The sequence below is a fragment of the Ambystoma mexicanum genome, chromosome 10 (genome assembly GCF_040938575.1).
Source record: "Ambystoma mexicanum isolate Mex_15411 chromosome 10, UKY_AmexF1_1, whole genome shotgun sequence".
Lineage (NCBI taxonomy): Eukaryota > Metazoa > Chordata > Amphibia > Caudata > Ambystomatidae > Ambystoma > Ambystoma mexicanum.
This window is the reverse complement of record NC_090932.1, coordinates 291,493,603-291,519,174: the sequence shown is the minus strand read 5'-3', so window position 1 is coordinate 291,519,174 and position 25,572 is coordinate 291,493,603. Positions and strand designations below refer to the sequence as shown.

The 25,572-nt window shown below is 50.6% G+C and overlaps 1 protein-coding gene across 3 annotated transcripts in view; it reads right to left on the bottom strand.

The window, feature by feature from the left end:
- UGGT1 (UDP-glucose glycoprotein glucosyltransferase 1) overlaps positions 1–25,572 on the bottom strand; it is a 2,047,742-nt gene that overhangs the window by 484,918 nt on the left and 1,537,252 nt on the right. For all 3 annotated transcript variants that reach the window (XM_069617855.1, XM_069617854.1, XM_069617856.1), the window contains one exon: positions 9,248–9,327. In XM_069617855.1, the coding sequence (XP_069473956.1) occupies positions 9,248–9,327 (80 nt within the window). The remainder of the gene's footprint in view (positions 1–9,247; positions 9,328–25,572) is intronic.

The window sequence follows — 25,572 nt, the reverse complement described above, 5'->3', positions numbered from 1 at the left end:
CTGATACCAAAGGGGATTTATTGCTCTCACCTGTAGTCCTAATTGTCTGTAGTGCTCCCTAAGGGAACTGCACAGGACTCTGCCTATCAGTAATTTATTGCAAATCCCAATTGTTTGAGAAGAGCTTGCGTTTGTCTCAGATAATCCGTAGTTTGCTAACATGTTGGCCCGCAAACCAACCAGTCGTCTAGTAATGGGTAGCTGTGGTGGCCCTGTTTTCTGAGAAAAGCTGCCACTGGTGCAAGGCATTTTGTAAACGTCCTGTGGCTGATTTGAGGCCGAATGGAAATACTCGAAACTGGTAATGGCTTTCGCCGACCTTGAATCTGAGATAATTTCGGTGTCTTTCTTCCACATCAGGATGTGGAAGTACGCATCTTTGAGGTCTAAAGCCGCCAGATATTCGTGGGGTTGTATGGCCTTTATGACGTCTTGAAGTGTCACCATCTTGAACTTTTGCTTTTTGATGTTTTTGTTTAGCTTTCGCAAGTTCAGAATTGAACACCACTTCCCGTCTGGTTTCTTGACGACAAAGTACCTGGAGTATACTCCTTTTCCCTTTGCCGAATGAGGAACTCTTTCGATTGCCCGTTTCTTTAACATTTGACGTATGTCCTGTTGTAGAATTGGAAGGTGCAGGTGTGATACCTTTATGGGAGGCAACGGAATCTGTGCGTGTTTGAATTCTAACACGTGGCCATGCTGGATGGCATCTAGCACCCATCTGTCTTTTGTAATTGTTTGCCACTTGTTGAGATAACACGCCACATTTCCCCCCACCTGTGTGCCCATGAGGCAGTCCTTGTTGGGCCTTGTTCTGTCTACCTCTTTGAGAGGTGGCTGATCCGCGTTTGTGCTGTCCCTGGCGATACTCCCTGCGGCATTGGGAGGACTGGTAATTTCTCTTGTATCCCTGAGAGTAGTATCCAGATCTGCCGTTATTTTTGTTGTCCCTTGAGGATGAGAATCTAGAATTACCTGAGGCACCTCGAAAACAAATGAAGACCTTTCGCCCTGTAAGGTTGTTAGGGATCTAGCAGTCTCGGAGCCTTTCATTGTTTTGAGGGCCTCATTGATCTCATCACTTAACAGGTTTTCTCCCTCAAACGGCATGCCAACCACCTTATGCTGTACCTCCTGAAGAAAACGGTGAAACGTAGCCATCCTTGCCTTCCGAGGACTACCCCATTGCCACTTTGTTTGAATCCTGTTTCAGTACGATTCACAGCGTTGTTAATACTGTAGTTTGAGGCCTCCTCACCTTCACGCAGCAGTGTCATGGCTTCTTTCCTCTGTTGCTCTGGAAAGTGCTCTAAAATAGGAGCCAAACCATGCCACATTTCTCGATTGTAGCGAGCATGGGCATTGGCTGCTTTGACTGTTGTTGCTCCGATGGTGAGCACTTTTTTACCTAAGGCATCAATTTGTTTGCCTTCATTGACTGGGGGAGTGGTGCATTTGTGCTGCGAACGAGCCTTGTGACCCACTGCCGCTGACACCACCGACTCTGGAGAGGGTTGTGAGGTGAGACATTTTGGTGTTGTATCAGGTGCCTTGAATCTTTTGTCCAGTCTCCCTTTAAGTGTCGGTTCAGAAAACAGATGTTTTAGAGTGCAAAGGTCCCCCTGCCAAACATGATCTAGGATGGGTACAGAAAACAGCCTTTCTGCGCTTACACATATGGTAAAAAAGAAAGCAGTCGTCCTTTTCTTCTGCAGGCGTTAAACCGAATTCCTGGCACGCCTTAGATACCATGGAGTGGAAAGCCCCAATGTTATCTGGAGGAGAGGGTTGAGCAGAACTACTTTGTGCATCTTGGTCTGGGTCATCCGTGTCCCACGTATTGTCTCTGCGAGGAGATGAAGAGGCGGTAGAGCTTGTGTCTCTTGGACCAGTGTCTTGGTCTGTATCTACTAGCTACCCCTCTTCCTGTTCGCGTATTCGTGGACTATCCCTTCATGGCGGTGGGGGTCTAGGAGGCGGTTGTGCTCTTGGACGTCTGTCTTCGTCCCTGGAAGAATGCCCTGGATCGTTTTGTTGCTGCTGACCTGGCGTACCCTGGTCTTTCCTGCATAGATGAACTGCCTGCGGCTGAGGAGGTGGAAGCCTGGCATTGAGTTGTCCCGGCAGTGTTTGTAAAGTGGAATGCACTTGCAGGGAGAGCAAGGATTACAGGTTTAGAAGGGGGTGTTGTGGGGTCATAACTCCCATTCCGAAGGTGTTGATGGAAGAGTAGGTGGTATGTTAAGTATTCCTAAAGGCGTTTCTTCTCCTCTTGATGGTAATGGTAGGCGATTAGAGGGTTTGTCCTGAATATGAGGCTAGGAGCTGTCTTCCGCAGGATCGGAGTCCATGACCCCTGGGCACTCCTCTTCTGGAGGCTCGAAATCTAAAGTGATTTCATGCTGTAACATGTCCTCTGGCATGATGTCGGGGTAGCTTATAGGAGAGACTCCTAGAGGAAGTTGTCTGTGAGCTACAGGATCCCTTGTCAGGGTTTTTAGTCTTTCCTTTGTCGGATGATATACTGTCCTGTATAGGTAATTCTGTGGTTTCAGTCGTGAAAGTGGTTGTCAGGGTTGATGGCAGTGCAGCCTTACTCCCAGACGATTTGTGTTTTTTGGTCTTTTGACGAGGGGGTCTTTGACGAGTGATGTCCTGATGTCCACGATTTTGTCGTCGGAGTGGGTGTCGATGATAATTTGGTCGTCGGAGGGTGCTTCGTGGACAACTCTTGTCCAGAAGAGGATCTGCGAGACTCCGAGGACGAATGGTGTTTCTTTTTTGCAGACGAAGACTGGGTCTTCGTGGACGACTTGGATTTGTGTTTGTCCGTCGTCGGAGAGGACCTTCTCGACGAATCGGACGTGGTTTCAGTCGACGGGCGTGAGCCTTTATCTGCAGGTTTTTCCGATGGCGTTTTCATCGACGGGACTTTGGACAAGTGCTTAGACCCAGAATGGGACCCCTCAACATTACTTGGTGTTTTTTTAACAGGAAAAGAGTGTTTGGCCTTATTGTGGCCCGTGGGCAATTTTAGCTCACCTGTTTTTTGTTTCTTCGTTAAAGGTTCTTTAGACTTGGACCCGTGACCTGATGGCGACCTCTTGTCAGAAAGAGTGGTATCCCTCCCACTCCATGACAAACCCGCTTCCGATGCCGGGTATGCTCCTTCATTAAGCCAACAAATTAAGCAACGGTTTCTGTCCTTAAGGGTTTTGTGTGAAAAACCCTGGCAGATCTCACATTCCTCCGGGAATGGTTAGGGTAGAGGCAGTATAGACTATCTCTATACCTGTCACCTTAGTGTACGTTTTTTAGGCTGCAAGTGTCACAGGGCCTGGACAAGGACTCTTTCGGTCCATCGGTCTCCATGTTCGTAAATGGGACCGTAGATGAGTCTTCGGTTGCTCCAGTTGGAGAAGAAGTTGAACAAATGTTATTTTTGTTTGGAACGATATTTTCTCTCAGAAGAGAATAACTCGAGGAATCCCTGCAGCTCGAAAGACGGTTGAAATCTGAGGGGAAACTGCAGGGGCGGAGCTATTCATTTGACGCAGGGGTGGACTGGCCTTTAGGGAACCCTGGAGATTTCCCGGTGGGCCTCTGCCCCCTGGGCCTCTTTTCTGTGGTATTTCCAAATTTTCTCATAGGAAAAGCATTGGGCTTGCTGAAAATGTGTCATATAGGGCCACTTTGAACTTTATTTCCAGGGCCTCTTTCGGTCCCCAGTAATTATTTCCAAGGCCTCTTTTAGTTCCCAGTCCAGCCCTGATTTGACATCCTATTGGTGGGGACCAAAAGCAAGAACAACTACGTCGATGGGACACTCAAGGTGTCAACATTTTTCATAGGAAAATTACTTAATCAAAGTAACCAGGGATTCCAGCCTGACGACAGGGAATATTTACAGCACATGAATCCATGAAAGATCCAATGCTGGAGAAAATGATGAGTGGCTCGGGGAATGCAACCTTTTCTTGGCCTTCCACCGATGCCTTTCTTCCTTCTTGGGGGTAGGCCCTTCCGTTTCTGCCTCCGAGGACCAAACAGTTAACTGTCCCGGGGACTTGGGAGGCGGTCAACCCAGCGCAGGCTTCACCACCCCGCTCCCTTAATGACTTCGAGTAAATTTTACCACAAGTTGTACAGCTCTTGGTGTGGTGGCCGGTGCAGAGGCACCACGCGCATATATTGTGTGGAGCAGTCCCCGTCATTTTCGAGTTGCAGTCTTCACAGCGCTTGAGACCCGATACTCGAGGCGCATACATGGTCGGCTTGCGTGAATCAAAAATAAAATAATAATTTTGAAGGATTCAAATCGCAGTGCTCCTCACGAGGAGCATGCTGATTGTCAAAAAAAAGGAACTGCGGTATGGGGCGTAGTAATGCAGTATATGTACAATGACGACCGTCTCATTCGGAGCTGACGATCAAGCATCGAATTAAGGTGGATCGACGGCCGAGTCGACATCCACTACACCCACCTGTCAAAAAGTTTTCTGAGCAGCTGAAGCTGGAAGGGATATCTATCTGATGAGGTATCTGCAGGAGAAAGGCAATCCATTGAAATCCATTGAAATGTAGTTCCAAGCTCCAGTCATGAGCAGGCCAGGTGCAATCACAAAGCACATCCGGGACCAAGGTAGCCCCTGCGTATAGAGTTGTAATGGCAACAGTGGTCTGGGGTCGGGGGCGCAGGTGTGTCGGGTCAGCCGTCAGTTGCCGCAGAGCAGGCCACCATCTCACGTAGAGGCACAGACGGCCGAGTCACTGATGCTGTCAGGCACACCCGGGGCCTTCACACAGGCCTCGACTCTCTGCCCCCTCAAGGTCTTACTGTCCCCCATAGCAAATAGGGCCTTGGGATGGCCCAGGACCGGGAAAGGGGCGGGGGAGCGCTGTGCATCAAGGGCGGCCCCCCCCTTCCCAGAAGCAGGATATCAGCCAGCGTGGGCCGAGGGGTCTTCTGTGTGCCTCTGCACGCCCACCACACTCGCTCGGCGCTGGGGTGAAGAGTGGAGCCTCTCTGGTGTCCTAGAGGGGGCTGCGCTGGGCCTGAAAGCGTACAGAGAACGCCGTCACAACAAGGCACACGGTCGGTGGCCTCCACTTCAATCCGTCTCAGGCCATCTGGGTGAACTGCTCCAGTCCACTCCGGGCTGGATTGTCGCCAACTCCCTTCCATTAACAGAGCAGATCGCAGACTACTGCAACACCGGTTGAACGCACCCCTCTGCTCCCGGCCACGCCCCTCCCACCCCCCCATGACTGGCAGGCCCTGGAGGTCAGGAACAATCCAGCCCCCCTCCTCGGATGCTTGATTAAATATTGCTAGAGTCCCCGACCCGTCTCACATCATCAATGGGCTTATAGCTGCCACTGCGTCGCAGAAGTTCTCTTTGGATGCTCACGCCACCCTTCCCAATAGTTTTGTTGTTACTACTGGGCCAGGGGAGAGCGGCTCGAGCCTGCCTCCCGTCCACCCATGTGTCCCCACCGGGTCTCTCGTACCTCCCATTACCTACTTTGGGACTTCGGTATGCCACTGAGGCTTCCTGGGCCTGGGTCCGCCTCTCCGGGCTGCTCTCCTATCCATTTGCAGCACCGGGGCGGCTCCGCGCTCTACTGTACTGCTCATTCTCTTTTCCTGCTTCATGCTCGTTCTGCTCCAGCTGGATCCACGGAGAACTCCGTCAGCGATTCACCTGCATCTTCCGCTCTTCTATTCCTCTGGTCTGCCGACGGGATTTCAAACTCCCACTTTTAATGGTTTCCAGATCTGTTACCTCTGCCAGCTGGGCTTTAAAACTTTAGTCTATCGTTTCTTCTTTTACATTGTTGCCAGTCCCTCCACTGGCTGATTCTCAAAGTGTTTCTTTTGATACCTTGATCTTTATGCCTCATGTCTTCTGTGCTCTTCTTCGTCCTAGTACTTTCTGTTTTGGCTGTATCCCATGTACTACAGTAATACATTGGTCTACTCTCAAAGAAGTGGTTTAAAATGGAGGGGGGTTGGGAGGCTAGGCTATGTTGAGGTGTGACGTTCAATGTGCTGTACCCCAGGTGTTTGTCCTGACCCCGGGGGGGGGGGGGGGGGTTGTCCATCCCCATGAGGTTCTCCCACTTTCACCATTCCTAGGGGGACTACTGGGTAGCGGCTGCACCTCCCCATACTCATGGGAAAGGGCTCTCCGCTGAGAGAAGTGACAATATCTGGTGAATCATCACAACAGCGTTCCATTCTGGAATGGGAGTCCTTGTCCCCAAACGATGAGCCACTCCCAGTGAGGTCTCACTTGCCCAGACCCCTCGGGAGAGTCTTTCATCACGGGCTCACCTCCCTAGCCTTAAAGGGTGTGGCTCCCCTATGGGGAGAAGGGACAAATCATCCTGATTCATCACACATCCCTCATGTCACTTTCTGGGATGTGTTCTGCTGCCTGCGAAATCGCAGACCAGAAACCAAATGAAAATTTGGCTAGGTCACAGGAGGCATTAATGCATCCCAAACCAAGGCTCACAGAGCCAAATACCTTTGGCATCCAACCTCTTTATCCCGATGAAAGGAGGGGAAAGATGCTTTCAAGTTGGATGTGGCAGCCAGGTAATGGGTGGGTGGACAGAAACACAGTCAGACTCTGCTGGTCTGTGCTTTTGTGCCAGGTATCGGTCACTTGTCAGAATGGAGGCCAGCTTAGACCACAGCTCAAGGACTTTTACTTCCAGAGTCTGATTGATAGGCAGGAGGGTCTCTTTTCGGCCCCTCATCCAAAATTTCAGTTAGCCTGTACTGTACCTTGGGTCGAAAGGGGGCTGATAATCACAGGGTATCTACCACTTAGGAATCAGGCACTGAAAAGATGCCTTAGGCTTACCTGAAGTGGCAGCAGGGAGCATGTCCAGTTCTGGGGAGGTGTTCAGACCACTTTCATCCTAAAGATCAGTAGCAAGGTTCACCAAAACACGTTCTCCATAAAATTCCTCTGGAAAGTCCCCAACTTCTCTGGTTTGCAGAGGATCCAATTCAAAGGGAATGGGGTCCCCCTCCTTATCATAAATGTCATCCATTCAGGACATGAATGCACCCACTAGGCAGCAGAGCATACTCCTGAGGAACTCCATCCTTGCCAGTGTTGGTCTGGTGCTGCTAGCGCCATGGAAGTAAATGTCAAGGCCGTAGGACTATCATCCGAAGACAGAACTGTGTGACCTCAAAACAGAACCTTGCCTGTCTTCAGCACGGCTGAGCCCAAAAGGTCACGTGCCTTTGAAGTGTCTGTGCCGGCTCGAACGACTGTGGTGGTCTACAATGTTGCCGACGGGGTCTAACTGGCTGGTGCCTTGGCAAAGATGCAGATGGAAGGCCTCAGAGTCATCGGGATTAGGGAATTGGGTAGTGAAAGGTACCCGAGGCACCTTGTCTTCCGGGCTGTCCCTGGAAAAGTGGCTCCTTTTCCTCTGACAGGAAAAATAATGATGCTTAGAAGACCTGCAAGGTGAACAAGACCTCTTACTGTGCTGCTTCTTGTCTTTGCACACCGGGGTCCCTTCTTCGGTGCCACGTTCAGTGCTGGCCAAACTTCAAATGAGTCAGTTTGCCACCTTTCTCTTTGTGGACGAAGGTGAACAGTTTTGCCTTCGGTTCGAGAAGCACATTGGGGTGCATCGACTGACCCAGCCCGAAATCTTTAGTGTAGTGTCACTCACCGACGGATCATGTAGGAATGCAAAACTGACATTTAGCGTCTGCAATCACTTAGGGGTTTAAAAAACGGAACCTTTCACGCATTCAGCATATTGCCGACAGATTTGAAGTGGCAACACTTCAAAAAATGAACCAGTGTTCCTGAAGCGAGCAGAGTGTGCAGAAAAGAATTAACTAAGGTCACAGCGTGCAGTGCCGCAATATATACTGGCCCCGATGGACAAGTAGCAGGGTCGGGTGGAGCCGTGCTGAACCCTCCCTGGCAGCAGAAACATTTCTGAAGAGCAGCTGCGCTGGCAGATAGTTATCAAAGATGAGGAATCCGTCAGAGGAAGGAATCCATTAAAAAGCTTGCTAGAGCAGAAAACATGTATTTGGCACAATTACATGTTATCAAGAAGCATCCATTTGGTACAGCTTTATAACTTTGCACAGTCAAATGCAAATTATATTTGTTACAAAAAGTTGATTTAAACACATCATGGAATTGTGCATGTTTACTGGCCTCTGTGGCATGTGATGAGATACTACTATAATTGATTCAACCATATTTGAATCCTACTGGAATTAGCATGTATCGCAGGGAGACCCCTCTTATGGACAGAGGCATTTTTTTAAAAATTTAGAAGGTTAATGACAGGCATGTAGCGACATGCAAGCTTCTGTCTATTAATCCCTGCAGCAGGCCTCAACACATATTTAGAAGCTTAAGAGATATTAGGGTAGAGTGCAGAAGACAATCACCAACTCCTTCATCCCCAATAGTAAAATGCATTGCTATTCTATCCTAAAATGCGTATACAGTGTATGGTCTGCACCCACGTTGACAAGTAACATGTATGGTTGGTCTCCACATTGTGCAACAACACACATTGCTATTATCCACATGCCCTGCAGCAGATACCAGGCCCCACACGCCCATGGAATGACCAGTCACAAAATGTTAAGTAAAAGCCATGTTTCAGCTCTGAATGTTCAGTAACAGAAATGGCCAGTATCTATGTGACCAAGAGGGGCGTGCGCTGTTGAACACAGCTTAACTGCGTACAGTGGGTGATGCTCCAGATGGCATGCTTACTTGGCAAATTATTTCCTCAGTTGCTGGGTGCAGTGCAGGTTGTGCTTCAGTCTTAGATTTGTTATGTTTCGGGAGGATAGCCCTGGGGCAACGTGCTTGCCTTGGCAGCAAGACGACACGTACCACCACAGGTTCGATCCCCGGGTCCGTGCTTAGAAACCTCTGGGTATTAAGCGCGTTATAAATAACCTATCATATCATATCATATGTTCAGTACAGTTCTGTCAGTGCTACTACTGCTGCTGTCACAGTAGTCCTATTGCCACTCCTTGCTTGTCCATTTTATCTTATTAAAAGATGTATTTATAAATAAATTCCACGGAATACACGTTTCAGCATGCACTTACCTGTATTAAACAGTAAACATGTAAAACTTGCAGACCTAGCCTTAACCTACACTTTCACCTCCTATTTGGAGTCTAAGAAATCCCCAGCTCTTTCTCTTATGTAGGCTGGCTTACCTTTTCAATGGCATGTCTGAGAGCTTGGACTGGCAGTTCATGAAGACTCGCAGATTCATATTTATAACTTGACTCAAAACCTGAGGGGACAAAAAAGCATTGAAAGGTTTATGCACTGCATTATAAATCTAGACAGTGTGCCCAAAGAAGCCACCAAGATAATCCAGAACTGTAACCAGTCAGCTGCACCTCAGACACTAGCAGGAATTGTCATTAAGTATTGAAGGATGTTGCAATAAATAACTACCACCTTTAGGAAGGTTGAGGAATGATATTTGCTCCAAGGGAAGGGCGCTCAGCTAAACAGGTGGCTTGGACAGCGGACGAGAATACAGAATCCCCTTCCACTGTCCCAGCCACCCGAGGAACATCCCCGGGTGGCGCCTTTTTTTTTCTTCCAATGCAGGGAGACAACCCGCAGCTCGCTCTCACTAAATACCATCCTTCCAGATCCTTTCGTTCTTCTTGTTCCAATTCTCTGCTGGTCAATCACTTCTCCAGCAGAGAGCTGGGGCAGATCTCTATCCTCCGCTGGCTCTCTCCTCTAGAACCGTCTCCCTCTCTCTCACCGTCTTGAACCGGTTCACCTCAAGTTCCGCAAACACCTCAAGACTTTTCTCTTCTTCTCCTCCTTCCCTGTCTCCCTCCCGTGCTATCCCCACAGTCGCTGAGATTGGCGGCCTGGCCCCTCAAGAGTCCAAATAAGGTCCTGCCCATCTGCCCAATCGCCACCATCATCTGCCCCCCCTGCACTGGCCTCTGGGTCCTCACCTGCCTGTTGGGTGGCTTGTCTCAGGTATGCACTTAATTGATGGGTGGTAGACCCCCCATCCCCCTCCTCGTTGGGGCATCTCCCCCTTTGCACTTCCCCCAGGGGACCCTCTAGCGCTTCCCCCTGGGGAGACCCTCTAGCACTTAGGAACAAGTTACTTACCTGTAACTGTTGTTCTCCAGCATGGATCTGGCATGGATTCACATGCTCATGAATAATCCCTGTCGTCAGGCCGGGAATCCTCGGTATAGAAAAAATCAGTATCAGTTTCGTTTCTGATCTGTCTTTCTTAGTAGTAACCAATAACTGGTCTCTGGGTCATACTGCCCCCAGCCAATGACTGCCCTCTCCCTAAGCCCCGCCTCTGGCAGCCATTCTCAGATTTGGTAGCACATAAAGTGGCAGTATGACCAAGTGAAGAGCCGCAGAGGGGTAGGCGGGAGGGTTTGCATGTGAATCCATGCCAGATCCATGCCCATGCTGGAGAACAACAGTTACAGGTAAGTAACTTGTTCCTTCTCCAGCATGGGGTCTGGCATGGATTCACATGCTCATGAATATAAGAATACATAGCAGTATACACATGCACAACCACGGAAGGTGGCAACAGGCTCAACATTAAGCAATACCAAAACACTCAATTAAGCATCTCTTACCTCCTCACCAGGCTTACCTTAGGCGAACAGGTTGCGCAGCACTGCTTGGCCGACCCTGGACTCCTCCCTGGAGTCCCGGTCGACGCAGTAGAATCTCGTGAAGGTGTGTGTCGACCTCCACGTCGCAGCCCTGCAGATGTCAAGCAGGGGCACACCAGAAAGGAACGCCGTGGTAGCAGCGATCGCTCTGGTCGAGTGGGCTCTCGGACGGCCGGGCAGCGGTCGGTTTGCCAACCGGTGACAGTGCATGATGCAGCAGGAGAGCCATCTGGAAATGGAAGCCTTCGAGAGAGCCTTCCCTTGATTCACAGGTCCAAAGTTTACAAACAGCTGTGATGTCTTCCGAAAACTCTTTGTGCGGTCCACGTAGAACTTCAGCGCTCTAGCTAAGTCCAGCAAGTGCAGAGTCCTCTCAGCCGGCGACGAAGGCGACGGGAAGAAAACTGGCAACACCAAGGGTTCGTTGAGGTGGAAGTCCGACGGCACCTTGGGCATGAAGGAGGGGTGCATCCTCAGCACCACCCTCGTGTCGTGAAAAGTCAAGTATGGTGGCTTGCGAGATAGGGCCTGGATCTCTCCCACTCGTCGTGCGGAGGTGATGGCCATGAGAAAAGCTGTCTTCCACGACAGAAACTTGAACAGTGCCGAATGCATAGGCTCAAAAGGGGCCCCTATGAGCCTGGTCAGCACCACGTTGAGCTCCCACGCCGGGGCAGGGACCTTCACCGGCGGGAATGATCGGAACAATCCTTTCATGAATTCCTTCACCAGCCGATGAGACCACAGGGACGCCCGTCCCATAGTCCTGGTGTATCGTGAGGCGGCGGCCAGATGTATCTTGATGGAAGCGTGAGCTAGTCCAGCCTTGGCCAATGACAGTATGTACGGCACTACTTGAGGGGCCGTAATCCACAGAGGGTTAATATTCTGTGCACAGCACCAGACAGAGAACCTCTTCCATTTATGTCCGTAGCACTTGATAGTTGAGGACGCCCTGGCCTTTGCAAGAACCTCTCTGCAGTCGGCTGGGATGTCGTACCCTCCAAACTCTAGTGCTGCAGGAGCAAGGCCTGCAAGTTCAGCGACTCTGGGTTGTGATGAAGAATGGCGCCTCCTTCTCTAGAGAGAAGATCCGCGCCCGTCGGCAGCTTGACTGTTGTGGACGCTGACAAGTCCAGAAGGTCCGGGAACCAGATCTGTCTCGGCCACGCCGGTGCGACGAGGATCATCCTGCACCGGGACCTCTTGAGCTGGTTGATGAGCCGGAGCAGCAACGGCAACAGAGGGAACGCATAAAGAAATAGGCTGTCCCAGGGGAACGAGAAAGCATCGCCCATGCTCCTCGGCTGGGGGAACCTGCTGGCGAACGTCCGGCACTTGGTGTACATCGCCGTCGCGAAGAGATCGATCTGGGGTTTGATCCACTTGATCCTGGCGTAGTTCCCACTCGTGGCACGAGTGCAGCTCTCTGCTGAGTGAGTCGGCGATGGTGTTTTTTATTCTTGCCAGATGAAAAGGCACCAGAAACATCCTTTGGGCGATGGCCCAATGCCACTGATCCTGGGCTTCCTTGGATAGGGCAGGGGATCTGGTTCCGCCCTGCTTCCGGATGTAGAACATTGTGGTGGTGTTGTCGGTGAAGATCCTCACCACCTTGCCCTTGAGGGACGGAAGAAAAGACCTGAGGGCCCAGAACACTGCGCGGAGCTCCAAGATGTTGATGTGGAGAGACTTCTCCTCTGGGAGCCAAAGGCCTCTCGCGTGAAGATCTCCGGAGTGCGCTCCCCAACCTTCCAGGGAGGCATCCGTCGTCACCGTCACCTGGTGAGCTGGGGTCTGAAAGTCAATGCCCGCTGAAAGATGAGAGTGGGTACCCCACCACCGGATCGTCTGACGGAACGTCTTGTTGAGTGGGATCCTGTCCTCGAAGCTGCCCGTCGATTGGACCCAGCGGGCGTCGAGGAACTCTTGTAAGGGGCGCATCCGAAGCCTGCAAAGGCGCACCAGATAAATGCAGGAGGACATCATCCCGAGGAGGGACTTGATAGATCTTACCCTGGCCATGTCCGTGGCCAGCAGACGCTGCACCTTGCCCAGGATAGTCCTGGTCCTTTCCTCCGACAGCGAGGCCAGCCGCGCCACTGTGCCGAGCTTGGCTCCCAGAAACAGGGCGACTTGCGACGGGACCAGGTGGGATTTTAGAAAGTTGATGGAGAACCCCAGATCCGTGAGCAGCTGGACGGTCTTTGCAGTGTGCTCCACGGCGAGCTCCCTTGACGTTGCCGGATGAGCCAGTCGCCAAGGTAGGGGTAGACGTGAATCCCCTGCAGGCGCAGCCGCGCCACCACCAGTGCAAGGCACTTGGTGAACACCCTGGGTGCCATCTTCAATCCGAACGGGAGGGCCTTGAACTGGTAGTGCCGCACTTGGACCACGAACCTGAGGAACTTTCGGTGTCTTTTTAGAATGGGGATGTGGAAGTACGCATCCTCCAAGTCCAACGACGACAGGAAATCGCCCTCCTCCAGCTGTCCCAGCACGTGCTGGAGGGTGACCACCCGGAACTTCTGTGCCTTGATGTATCTGTTCAGTCGTCGCAGGTCCAGGATGGGACGCCATCCTCCTGTCTTCTTCTTTACGAGGAAGTACCTTGAGTAAACTCCGGAGCCCCGAAGCCTCTTTGGGACGAGCTCGATGGCACCTTTCTTGAGCATCGCCCTTACTTCCAACAGTAGTTGAGGGACATGATTTTCCTTCCTGACCACAGGTGGAACGCGAGGGCACTTCTTCTGGAACTCGAGAGCGTGCCCTTGGGCCAGGGCGTCCAGCACCCAACGGTCGGTGGAGATGGACTCCCACACGCTGACGAACCTCGTCAGCCGGCCTCCCACCGGGGTGCTTCGGCGGGGGCCCGACCCCACGGTCAGTTCAATCTTGTTTGGAGGCCGCTTTGCCTCCTTGACCTCCCTGTCGACGACGGGCACCACCTGACTTGCCGCGTCCCCTGTAGGCCTCCTGAGACGAAGATCTTGCCGCTTGGTGGTACGTCGAGGAGCCACTGCCGGATCCCTTGGAGGCACCTTGTCTGCCTCCGGAGCTCTGAAAGGACGGCCGTCGTTGTTGAAGCACTCACAGAGTCTCTGTGTCTCTCTTGATAGCCTGAAGGGGTTCATCAACCGCCTTCCCAAATAGGTTGTTCCCGTCGAAGGGCATGTCCAAAACTTTGGTTTGTACGTCCTGGCGGAAATCCGTCGCCTTGAGCCATCCTCGTCGTCTCAGGCAAACGCTGTTGCCCAACTGACGGAAACCAGTGTCGGCGATGTCCGTTGCCACTGTGATGGCGTGGTCCGAAGCAATCTCACCTTCCTGTAAGATTTCAAGGGCCTCAGCCCTTTTGGCGTCCGGAAGGAAGTCCAATAGAGGGGCGATTTTGAACCACAACTCCCTGTCGTAGCGGGCTACGATAGCCAGGGCGTTGGCCGCCTTGATAGTCGTTGCTGCGGATGAGATGACCCGTCGTCCCATCGTGTCCAGCTTCCTGCCCTCACCGCCCGGCGGGGAAGTTGATGTCGAGGCCGATGCCCCCCCAGCTTTCTTCTTTGCCGCTGCTGAGACGACCGAATCCGGGGTAGGTTGCGCCCGAAGGCACAAGGGAGCCGTGTCGGGGACCTGGTACTTCTTCTCGTACCAGTCCCTCTTTGCAGGCACCATGGCAGGGTTCTTGAGGAGGGCGAACCCTCAACCCAGATGTCATCAAGAAGTGGTACGGCGAGGACCGTCTTCCTTTTAGCCTCGCGCCGTTGGTAAAGGAACCCTTCCTTCTTCTTCTCTTCGGGACAGAGCTGGAAGAGCTCGAATTCCCTGGAAATCATGGCATGGAAGGATCCGATTTCGTCGGGCGGGAACGCCCGAGCAGGGGGTGACGCGGGACACGTCCCGTCGCCGCCTCTGTCGTCATCTGTACCCGTCGTAGCCGTGTCCGTGCCTGTATCATCCCCGTGGGTAGTAGACCGGGGGGAAGGCAGAGCAGGCCGCAGAGGTGGCGGAGGATGCGTCCTCCTCTTCTTATGCGGTGGACTTTCCGAAGGTCCCGGCTCCGGTTCCCCCGTCGGGTCTGGCTCAGGTACCTCCATCGGGGGGAGGGGCAACCTTGTCCTTATCTCCGAGCATAAGGACTCGCTGACAAAATGGCTGCCGAAGTGTCCTGCGGCACCGGAAATGACGGGCGCGAGGGCTCTTGAGGATCCTCGTCGGCGGCACCATCGCTCTCGTTGTCGCCCTCGTCGGGATCCCTCCCGATGGTCTGGGCCTCCTCCACGACTTCGATGAGCTCTTCTTCAGAGGTCACGTCCGTATCCACGATGGCCACCTGCCCCTCACCCTCCTTTTCCAACGGGGACTTCGTGGGGGTCTTCTCGATGGACCTGAAAGACGACTCCCTCCGCGGTGGCAGGAAGACTCTGGATCCTGAGGTCGCCTCCACTGGCGTAGTCTCAACAGGCTGAGCCAGGGCTGCTGCGACACCCTCGATCGAGGTCTTAGCAGGGTGAATTAAGGCCATCGTCACCTTCTGTACGCCTGGGGCTGTCACCTTGGGGGGAGGGTCCGAGCCTCGCTCCCCCTCTGCCGGAATCTTCGAGATCGACCGGGGCCTCTCCAGAAGCTTCGCCGGGTTCTCGGACTTCCTCTTACCCGAGCCAGAGCGTTGGCTCGTGGTTGATGGCGCCGGGGAGGATGCGCCCTGCCTGGCAGCCAAGGAGCCCGACCGTTCGGCGCTCCCGGTGCCCGCGGACTCGTGGTTCTTGGCCTTTTGTTGGGCCCCCGTCGCCGGGGCGCACTCACAGGACTTAGAAGACCGCCCGGACTTCTTTTTCTTCTTCTCGCCTGACGGCTCTTCCCTTGCAGCCAGTTGGCGAGACGGAGGTGGCGATCCTTCATGGTCCGCTCCGACATGTTTCCACAAAACGCACAGTCCTTCTCCACGTGCGTCTTGTCCTCATGGAGACAGTAGAGGCATAACGAATGCTCGTCCTCCTTGAACACATTCTGAAGCTGGCATTCAGGGCAGGTCCTGAACAGCTTCCCGGGCGTCGAGCTTCCTTTCTCCTGGGCCATGTCCGGGGTAGGCCTCGGAACTTCTGGAATCCTCCAAAAGCGTAACTCGATGAAATCTTCACCCTTGAGGGGCGTAGAAAACTCCGAAATGGGTCCCCGTTGATCGGATGTAGAAACGGTTGAGCTTGAGGCTCAATTTAACCGAAAAATGAGAAAAATCTCCTGAAAAAGCACAAAAACGCAGCAAAAGCTCGAGAGCTACAGCACGAGGACTCCCAACACTTGAATGTGCGGTAAAAATCTGACGATGGCTGCCAGAGGCGGGGCTTAGGGAGAGGGCAGTCATTGGCTGGGGGCAGTAAGACCCAGAGACCAGTGATTGGTTACTACTAAGAAAGACAGATCAGAAACAAAACTGATACTGATTTTTTCTATACCGAGGATTCTCGGCCTGACAACGGGGAGTATTCATGAGCATGTGAATCCATGCCAGACCCCATGTTGGAGAAACACCCCGCACCCCTTCTCTCTCTTTGCACTTTCCGAATGTCACAAGGCCTAGTAGGACCACTGTTTTAATATTTATTGTCATTTCTATTGGTTATTTCTTCCCTGGTTCCCCACTCTTTTGCCCTGTCGTGCTTTGAAAAACTATCTTGTTGTATAAGCGCCAATAAATAAAATAAATAGGGAGCCTCTCTGTTGCCCCAAGCACCCCTCCCCAAAATTACCCAATTTCGCCTCCCCTCCGGGACTAGAGCATTTTCATTTTTCATTGGGAGATCGGATGCGCAAGCAGTGCGGATCTCCCGATGAAAAACTGTAAAAAAACATTTGCATTCCCAGATGAATCCCGGGGTGTGAATGGCTTTCATGCCCTGCCAGTCGGGGGCAGCAAGGCTTAGAACTAGGAATTGTAAGAGTGGTGAACGGTTTCAGTTAAGCATAGACACAGCACTCTTAATACAAGTTGGGCAGAATGTATAAAAATACAATCATTTATTTGGGCCTTCGATAAACTCTTACCAATGAAAAACCACAGGTAGGTAGGAAACACTAAAATATTCACTACTATTATTCACACATTCACTTCGATGTGCTCAGCTAAGACTAATAACACTTTACTGTTGGAATACAGTTAGTTCACTTTCAGAATACTGTAGGATAGCAAAGTAAATGAATAAAAAGAACCAGGTAAGTAACCTATAGCAAACTGATGTGTAATATAAAGTTAGAAATACCATACAAAACGAATAAACTAAGGCACTACACCTTAAACAATCCTTTCCTAGCTGTAAAAAAAGGGGGCCTAGTGCCATATAGTCACAGGCCCCAATCCAGTTCCCTCAGGAGATTAGGAGGCTTTTTTAGAGCCTGAATAAGTGTTGGCAAAGCCAACAGGCAGTTTGTAAGAGGCTCAAGAAACATACAAGACGGTAGAGCGAAGTTGAACTGTGGAAGGAAGAGAAACCAGATGACATTGACCCTGGGCATTCAAGGAGAGGAGTGACTTGAAAAGCGCGCGTCTCTGATTGCACTGCAGGTGTGTATCATCCTGCTCCAGAAAGTGGAATTTACCAAAGACAGACAGGTTAAGCTCTAAAGAAGGATGGTGAATGGACAGCAGCAGAGGATGGACCAATTTGTTGGATCTAAAGTCAAAAACAGCACACAGACCCAAGACAATGAAAGAGGGGTAGCACAACAAAGCTCCGAAGACGGGTCAGCTACCCTGGAGGGACTGTTTGCTGTCAGAGTATTCTAGGGCTTCGCTGGACTTGAGGAAGGCCAGCGAGCGGGTCACTGAGGCAGATCAAAGGGTGAGCATACTGGAAAACATATGCATGGATATGTAATGTAAGGATAATATGGTTACCTGGAGGAGAGAAGCTCCACAGTTTGGAATATTCTAGGAAAAATTGCTTCTAGAAACGTTAAAAGTGAAGGGACTCTCAAAGTTTTTCACCACAGAGAGAGCACTAAGGGTCCTGGGTAGGAAGTTGTCTCAGGCTTGCTTCACAGGGCATTAGTGGCCACATTCCTACATTTTAGAAACAAACGCAGTTCCATAGGATGCTAGGGGAAAAAACTCCTATGTGATTGGGGGAGAAGCACTGAATATCTTTCCTGATGTAACGCAAGAAGTACAGAAACAACAGAAATCCTTTGAAGCTGCAAAAAGGAGACTCTGGGATTTGAACTATACATGTCTGATGTTTGAATCCAGCTAAATTGAAAGTTCTAGCAGATGGCAAAGCATACTTCTTTGGCTCGTCAAAAGAGGTATGGCAACGGATGGATAGTAAATCTCAATACGGGTAGTGATGAATCCTGCGGAATCTGCAGAAAATCCCAGCCTAAAATCTCCTCCCAGGTGCCAGGGGAAGGCAGCCGCTACCTGATCTTAACTCGGTGGTGTTATTAGCCAGGTGGATCACTTGGGAGAAGGCCCCCAAAGGAACAGGAGGAATCAGATAGGAGAGACGCAGTATTAACTTTTTTTAGAGAGGGACATTTCTATGGTGCTAGAATATGTAATGGTTAGGTGTCGGAGTAAGACCTCCCTCCACAAAGCTACCCACATTGATGGTAGTGAAAACTCTTGTGATCAACAGGGGAACAATATATGTTGAAGTCAGAAATGTAATACCTTGACTTCTGATGAATATAACTGTCCCTTAAATCAGGACCATCTATTGACCCCTCTAAAACCATTCTATGGAGGTCAACTTAATATCCAGAATAAATCCATTAAAGTTGAAGGAGAAATTACTCACCGTAATGATCTTTCTATGTATTCTTCTCCCGCAGATTCCGCCACTTGATAGATATCCTTCATCCAGCTGTGCTGTTAGTAACTTTTCAACCGGGGGCATAGTGGACTTCTACTCTGCCATCGATCCGTCTTGGCCGGCTCTCGTTCGTCGGCACCGGAAGTGACGCCAGGCATCGTATATATCGCACATCACTACACCCCATGCTTCAGCAGTTCCTCCCTACCCCCTGCGTTTGAACGCTGCAGAAGGAAAAACCACAGGAGGAGGCTAATCAGCCACTAAACAATTTTAACAGGGTGATCCCTCACAACAATGATTTAAACAATTGTTTTAGTAATTTTTTTTTACTTTTTAAAGAATGAGACAGAAGCGGTCATTCAAGAGCCATCACCAGATGACTTGTCGTTTGGACAGAAGAGACAACCCACAGAACTTTCTGAGTGGGGAGGGATGGGAGGGTCGACGAGGAATCTGCGGGAGAAGAATCCATAGTAAGATCATTACGGGGAGTAATTTCTTCTTCAATGGATTGCTTTTCTCCCACAATTCCTCATCTTGATAGACTCCCCAAGCAGTTAGAATAACAGAGGAGGGCAGAAAGATAAAGATGTAAACCAGTAAATTCTGTAGAACGCCCTAACAAACCGTGCATCAGCTCCCCGTGCACATCCAAGGCATAGTGCTTGTTGAATGTATGCAAGGATGACCAAGTGGCTGCTCGGCATACATCCCCATTAGGAACTCCTCTCTGGAGGGCTATAGATGCTGAAACCCCTCTGGTTCAGTGGGTCCATATGCTTGCTGGAAGCTCCTTGCCTGCCGATTGGTAACACTTGGATATGCACAAAATAAATCGAACCGGACAGGGTTTGTTTAGTGATGGCAAGACCATTTCTAGACAAGGAATGGGCTATGAACAACTGGTGCGGTTTCCGAAACTCTGATGTGCGAGCAGCATAGAAACTGAACGCTCTCTTGGGATCCAGGCGGTGGAACCGCTCTCCCTCTTTCGAGGTATGTGGAGGATGGTAAAAGACAGGTAAATCAATAGAATGGGACAGATGAAACTGAAACCACCTTAGGAAGGAATCTGGACCCGACTTTAATAGAGACTTTCTCATGAAAGAACTTCAGAAAAGGAGGTTTGCAGCTCAAGGCTTGCAGCTCGCTAACCCTCCAGGCAGATGTGATTGTGAACAAGAAAGCTCTATTAAGGGATAACCGCGGCAAAGAAAATGAGTGCATATGCTCAAACGGAGCCACCATCAGGTAGGTCAAAACCAGATTAAGATCCCAAACTGGGACAACAAATGGGGTTGACGGAAACTTGGCCATGACCAGAATAGAAAAAAAAAGGAACCTGGGGACCTCTTGAACACAGACAGTCCTGCAAAATACCTTTGATTGTGGCAACCAGAAGGCCCAAAGAGGTCACTGACAGAAGGAACTCCATCACTGTGGTGGTGGGGCAAGAGAGAGAGTCAGTCTCGCATTCCCTGCACCACGCCTTAAATCTTATCCACTTACACGCGTACAGAGAACTTGTAGATGGTATGCGTGCAGCCAGCAGCACCTCCTCAGAGAGGTCCCAGTCATCACATCTCATCCTCTTAAGAGCCACACATGAAGATTGAGGGATTCCTGGTTCGGGTGGAGCACCAGACATACCGACTGGTTTAATAGATCCGGGCGGCGAGGGAACCAGAGAGGTGGCCAGATGCTCAAGTCCAGAAGGCCTGAGTACCATGTCCTCCTCGTTAAATCCGGGCAATCAAAATTGCTCGAAACCTGAACCTCCTGAGAACCCATGGAATTACAAGAATCAGAGGGAATTCGATCGAGCAAAACTGTTTGTACTTCCTGTTGGACTCTGTGGCAAACAGATCCACCATTGGGGTACCCCAGCGAGACAAGACCTCCTCTAAGACTTCCTGGCACACTTCCCACTCGTGTGAGACTGTGCTCCGCCTGCTAAGAGTATCCGCCAAACTGTTCTATGTACCCGCCAGATTAACTGAAGAAACCGAGATCTGGTTCTCAAATAGCCAAAGCCATAGCTGCATCGCCTCTTTGCAGAGAGGGAGGGAGCGCACGCAACCCTGCTTGTTCAGGTAGTAAATGGCCACCGTATTGTCCGTTAAGATCAGGACATGCTTCCGCTTCAGAGACAGAGCAAACACCTGTAGGGCTAACCTGATGGCTCGAACTCTAGCCTGTTAATATGCCACCTGGCTTCCATTGCTGACCAAAGGCTGCTCATCTGCAAGACCTCGCAGTGAGCGCCCCAACCCTTCAGGGACACATCTGTGACCACTTGAACCTGAGGCCACAGAGGCCTGAAGGGTTCCCACGCTAGGAAATTGCTGCTGTTGGCCCACCAAGAAAGGTTGATGACCACAGACCTGGACACTCTGAGGACATCCTTCAGGGTTCTGAGGTACTGGGACCATTGATCTCACAGGAGCATTGCAAAGATTGCATTCGCAGCCTGGCCTCTGGCACTAGAAAAATACAGGAGGCCATGAGGCCTAAGAGGCAGAGGAAGGAAGCTGCTGGTAAGGTGGTGTGGTTCGGAAAAAGATTTACCATCTGCGCAATGCCGGTTACTCTCTCCCCAGGTGGAAAAGTCTTCCCTGTCCACGTTTCCAGGACTGTCCGATGAACTGGCGCCTCTGAGCTGGTGCCGTGTGGGACTTCTGCAAGTTCAGGGAGAAGCCCAGTCTGTGGAGTAGTGAGCATGTGTCCCCGAGATGAGACCAGACCTGGTCCGCCGATCCCTCTCGGATCAGCCAGTCGTAAGGTAAGGAACTACGTGGACACTGGATCTTCGGAGGTGAGCCGCAACTACCACCATGAGCTTGGTGAAGTCCCTCAGAGCGGAGGCCAACCGAAAGTGAAGCACTTTTAATTGGTAGTGCGTGTTCCCTACGAGGAACCTAAGGAACCTCCTGTGCTTTTGATGTATCGGTACATGAAAGTAAGCGTCCTGAAGATATATGGACACCTAACAGTCCTGTAACACGAGAGCGTGGAGAATCTCTCTCAACGTCACCATCCTGAATTTGTCTTTCCTCAGAAATTTGTTCAAGGCTCTGAGGTCCAAGATGGGACGGAGACCTCCTCCCTTCTTAGGTACCAGGAAATAACAGGAATACCAGCCCAACGCCCTCTTCCACGGCACCCTTCAACAACAGTGCTCGCTGTTCTTCCTGGTGTTCCTGTTATGGTTGGCACAGAGGCGGTGGGGGTCTGTCCGTGGGTTTTCTTAAGAAGGGCAGACAACCCCACTGCATGAGCTGCAGGGCCCAGGCGTCAGAGGTAATCTCCTGCCACTGGAGCCAATACTCGGACATCTGTCCTCCAACCGGTGAGTTGTGAGAGGGGAAAGTCAAAGCAGCTTTGAGGACAAAGCCACCCCCGTCGCTGCTGCCGCGGTCTTCTAACCTCTAGGGGCCCCCCTACCACTTCCAGAGTGTGAAAAACCCCTCTGCTTGTGCTTGGCTTGCAGGAGCAGAGCCTTCCTACCGTAGGGGACATAGCACCTATAGCCTCTTCCCATCAAAGTGAAACTGAAGGGGTTTGGCTGACTGTTGCGCAGCTAGATCAAGTGACTTTGCAGCAAGCTTGCATTCCTTGAACTTCTCCAAGGAGTCATCGACCTTCGGGCCGAAGAGATTCTCCACATCAAAAGCCATGCCCCACAACTTACTCTTGACATTGGGGGAGAACCCTGAGGAGCGCAGACAGGCCAAACTCCTAAGGACCATAGCGGAACGCATCCTCCAGCCAACACAGTCCGCCACGTCTAGGCCTGTTTGCAAGGACTGTCTGGCCACCTCCTTCCCGTCATCCACCAGTTGCAAGAAACCGTCCCGCAACTCACCTTCAGGGATGTACTGAGCTGCATGCTCAACTGCTTTCTACAGTCCAACAAATATTTTGCAAAGCCACAGGAGAGAGTAGCCTTTAAAGCCATTCTCCCCGAGGAGAACACTTTATTTGCTAGGGCATCCACTTTCTTGCCCTCCCTGTCAGTCGGTATATTGGACGTGGAAGAAGTTGCCCCAGTAGACAACGTGGGCACCTGAACATCCAAACCCTCTTGTGTGGGGTTAGTGGAGAGAAAAAGAGGGTCTCCTCTTGCTGGCCTATACTTGAAAGCCAGTTTCGGATTAACTGGGGGAATGGAGCAAGGCCATTGCCGCAAGGAGGCGACTGGGTTGGATATCGCCGGATTGAATGGCATATACCTCTCCATGATGGGACCCTCGTCAAGGATGTCCGTGAGCTTATAGTCCTAGACAGTTAAGCAGAAATATTCAGCTCCAAAGTGTCCACAAGGGCCTTAAACTTTGCAGGAGTATGGGCATACGGGTGGGCCTGCTGCAATTCGACATCTCAAGAAGTGTCCAGCCCACTGCGTCATGCAGTCCCTCTGCCAAGGCAATGAGGTCTGCCTGGTGAGCAAAATAGCCTGCCTCCAGGCCCCGAATAAATGTGGTCAACATCACCCTGGTCTCGTCTGTCAGCGCCAAAAATGTGCACCATCAACCGGAAGAAGTTGGATCGAGATAATGGTACAAAAGACTGAATGCTGATGGTTGGCGTTGAGGGCTTGTCTGTCGATGTTGAAGGAATGGCTATCGGCACCGACAATGTTATTGACCGGTGGCGCATCGATAACGATCAGGGCCTGAGGCACGCAGGAAGGTCCCGACATCGCAGACTGGCCAGACTTGCTCGGCGCCGATTCCGAAGGCTTCCCTGACATAATCAGTGCTACCCCAGTGCTGGAATCACCGGGCACCCCTAGAGCTACTGGGCCTGCTGTTCCTGGGCCTATTCCACACCCACAGCCACCTTCTCAAACATGGCCAATATCTGGGACTTAAAGTCCTCCCATTCCTGCAAGGACGCCGTCCTAGCAGACGACTTACTGCATTCCGTCGATGACTTGGAGTCACGCTGGTGTCGGTGATGCCTCTTTTAATGCGTGGATAACGAGTGGCTTCTAGAGTGGGATGTCATCTTCGTCTTGCGCTTGCTGTCTACCTTTTCAGGTAGGAGGCCCTTCGTTTCAGCCTAAAAAGACTGAACAGTCAACTGCTGGTTACTTGGATGGCGGATGACCCAACGCAAGCTTGGCTGCCCACTCCCAAAGGGACTTCGGGTTCAATCTGCCACAGGATGCGCACCCCTCCGTGTCGTGGTCCGTGCCAAGCCACAACATGCAGATGTCATGGTCGGTCACCTACATCTTGGAGCCGCAATCTGAGCAGTGCTTGAATCTTGAAATGATCAAAAACGTTGAGTGAAATTCGAAGATCGCTAGCGTTCCTCAAGCGCAGCGTGCAGAGCACGCAGAAAAAAGGAACTGAGTACTGAGGTACGGGGTGTAGTGGCAGTCTATATACGATGCCCAACGTCATGTCCGGAGCCGACGATCAAACACCAATTCAAGAAGAATTGATGATCGACAGCCTATTCGAGGTCCACTACGCTCCCCATTGACGTTTATTCCAAGTAGCTGGAGTTGGAAGGGGATATCTATATGATGAGGAATCTGCGGGAGAAAAGCAATCCATTGAAAAGCTACATTCCCGATCTGTGTGGGCCGCAGGAAAACCAAAGCAGTGTGCTATGCAGGAGGTAGCAGAAGAGGTAGAACGAGCAGTGGCAGCAGGATCGCACAGACGTGTGTGCAGAAATTGGCGAGTTTACCATTGTCGGGTAATCCAGGTATGCTCGGTAGGCGAGCACAGACTACTGATTGCAATTTTAAATACCGAACTAATATACAGAAGTCACATTGGCGACATAAGAACTTCGTAGAGGCAATAAGAGAGAGAGATTACAATCACTGCTATAAAAGCCGACACCATTGCTAAAGTAAAGAAAGGGAAATACTGAAGCAAGCTAACCATAACCACCATTGCCAAAGTAAGGAGGGGCAATACTTCAAAGAGCATATAAAACACGTTGGCTAAACAATAAGAGGACATTGTTGTAGGAAGATTGTGTCCATTGTTGCCAGAGTGAGGAAGAGGAAATAGTTAGGCAAAACATCAGCAAGCATTGCCTAAGCCAAAGAGAGGCAAGTGTAATAAAGAAACATTGTCAGCAGTTAATTGTTGCCAAAGTGGGAAAACAAAAGTGACAAGAGAGAGGCCCTCCGGGTATAAAGTATCAAGGATCAGACAATCATAACCTGCATTGCCTGTGGCAAATAAAAGAGTAAAACAAACAGCACCAATGTGTATCATGTATTTCCAAAAGAAGTTGTGAATTTTGATGCTGTTGAAAGTTAAAGACTTTTCAAAAGGTTTGAAGTAAACCTCACCACACAGTACTTGTAGTAGTGTTCGGAGGTTTTGTACCAGGATAAGGACCTTTTTGGTGGTACTCCTGGCAAGTTAGTAGACCAGGAAGACATCCGTGAAGTACTGCATTGTTTGTTGTTTTGTTTCTTAAGAAGAAGGTGTGTTGAACTCTTTCTATAGATGGAGAGATAAAGACTTGTCGTCTGGTTGAACTGTTGGTCCAAGTAAAAGACTTTTGGAGCAAGAAGAACTTTATGATCAGAACTTGGCTACAAAACAGAACGTTCTTATTTGAACCTTTGAAAATCCTGCTTTGAATCTGGGGAAGGGGATCTGATTAGGTTTACATGGATATACAGTTATTAGGTTTATGTTGAACATAACTGTTATTTCTGTTACATTTCGATTGCAATATATTCCCTTTATGAGTTTGATGTATGTATAAGTGTGAGGGACAGATTCCTTTTGTTAGATTGTTTTCTTTTAATTTATTTTGATAGGCAGGGAAAATACTCGTTAGGTTAGGGATAATGAGGCGTTTATCAGATCTTTATGAGTTAATAAAATGGCTTCTTGTGAAAAACCTTTACCAAGTTGTCCGCCTCACATTTCTAACCCCAAACAGTATCTGTACAGTTGAAAGCAGTTACGTTGCAAGCAGCTGGGAAAAACACTATGAATGGAAAACAAAAAGGTGCGAGTACACACAGAGGTTATGTCAGTGCCTCAATCTTCTGCTACCAAG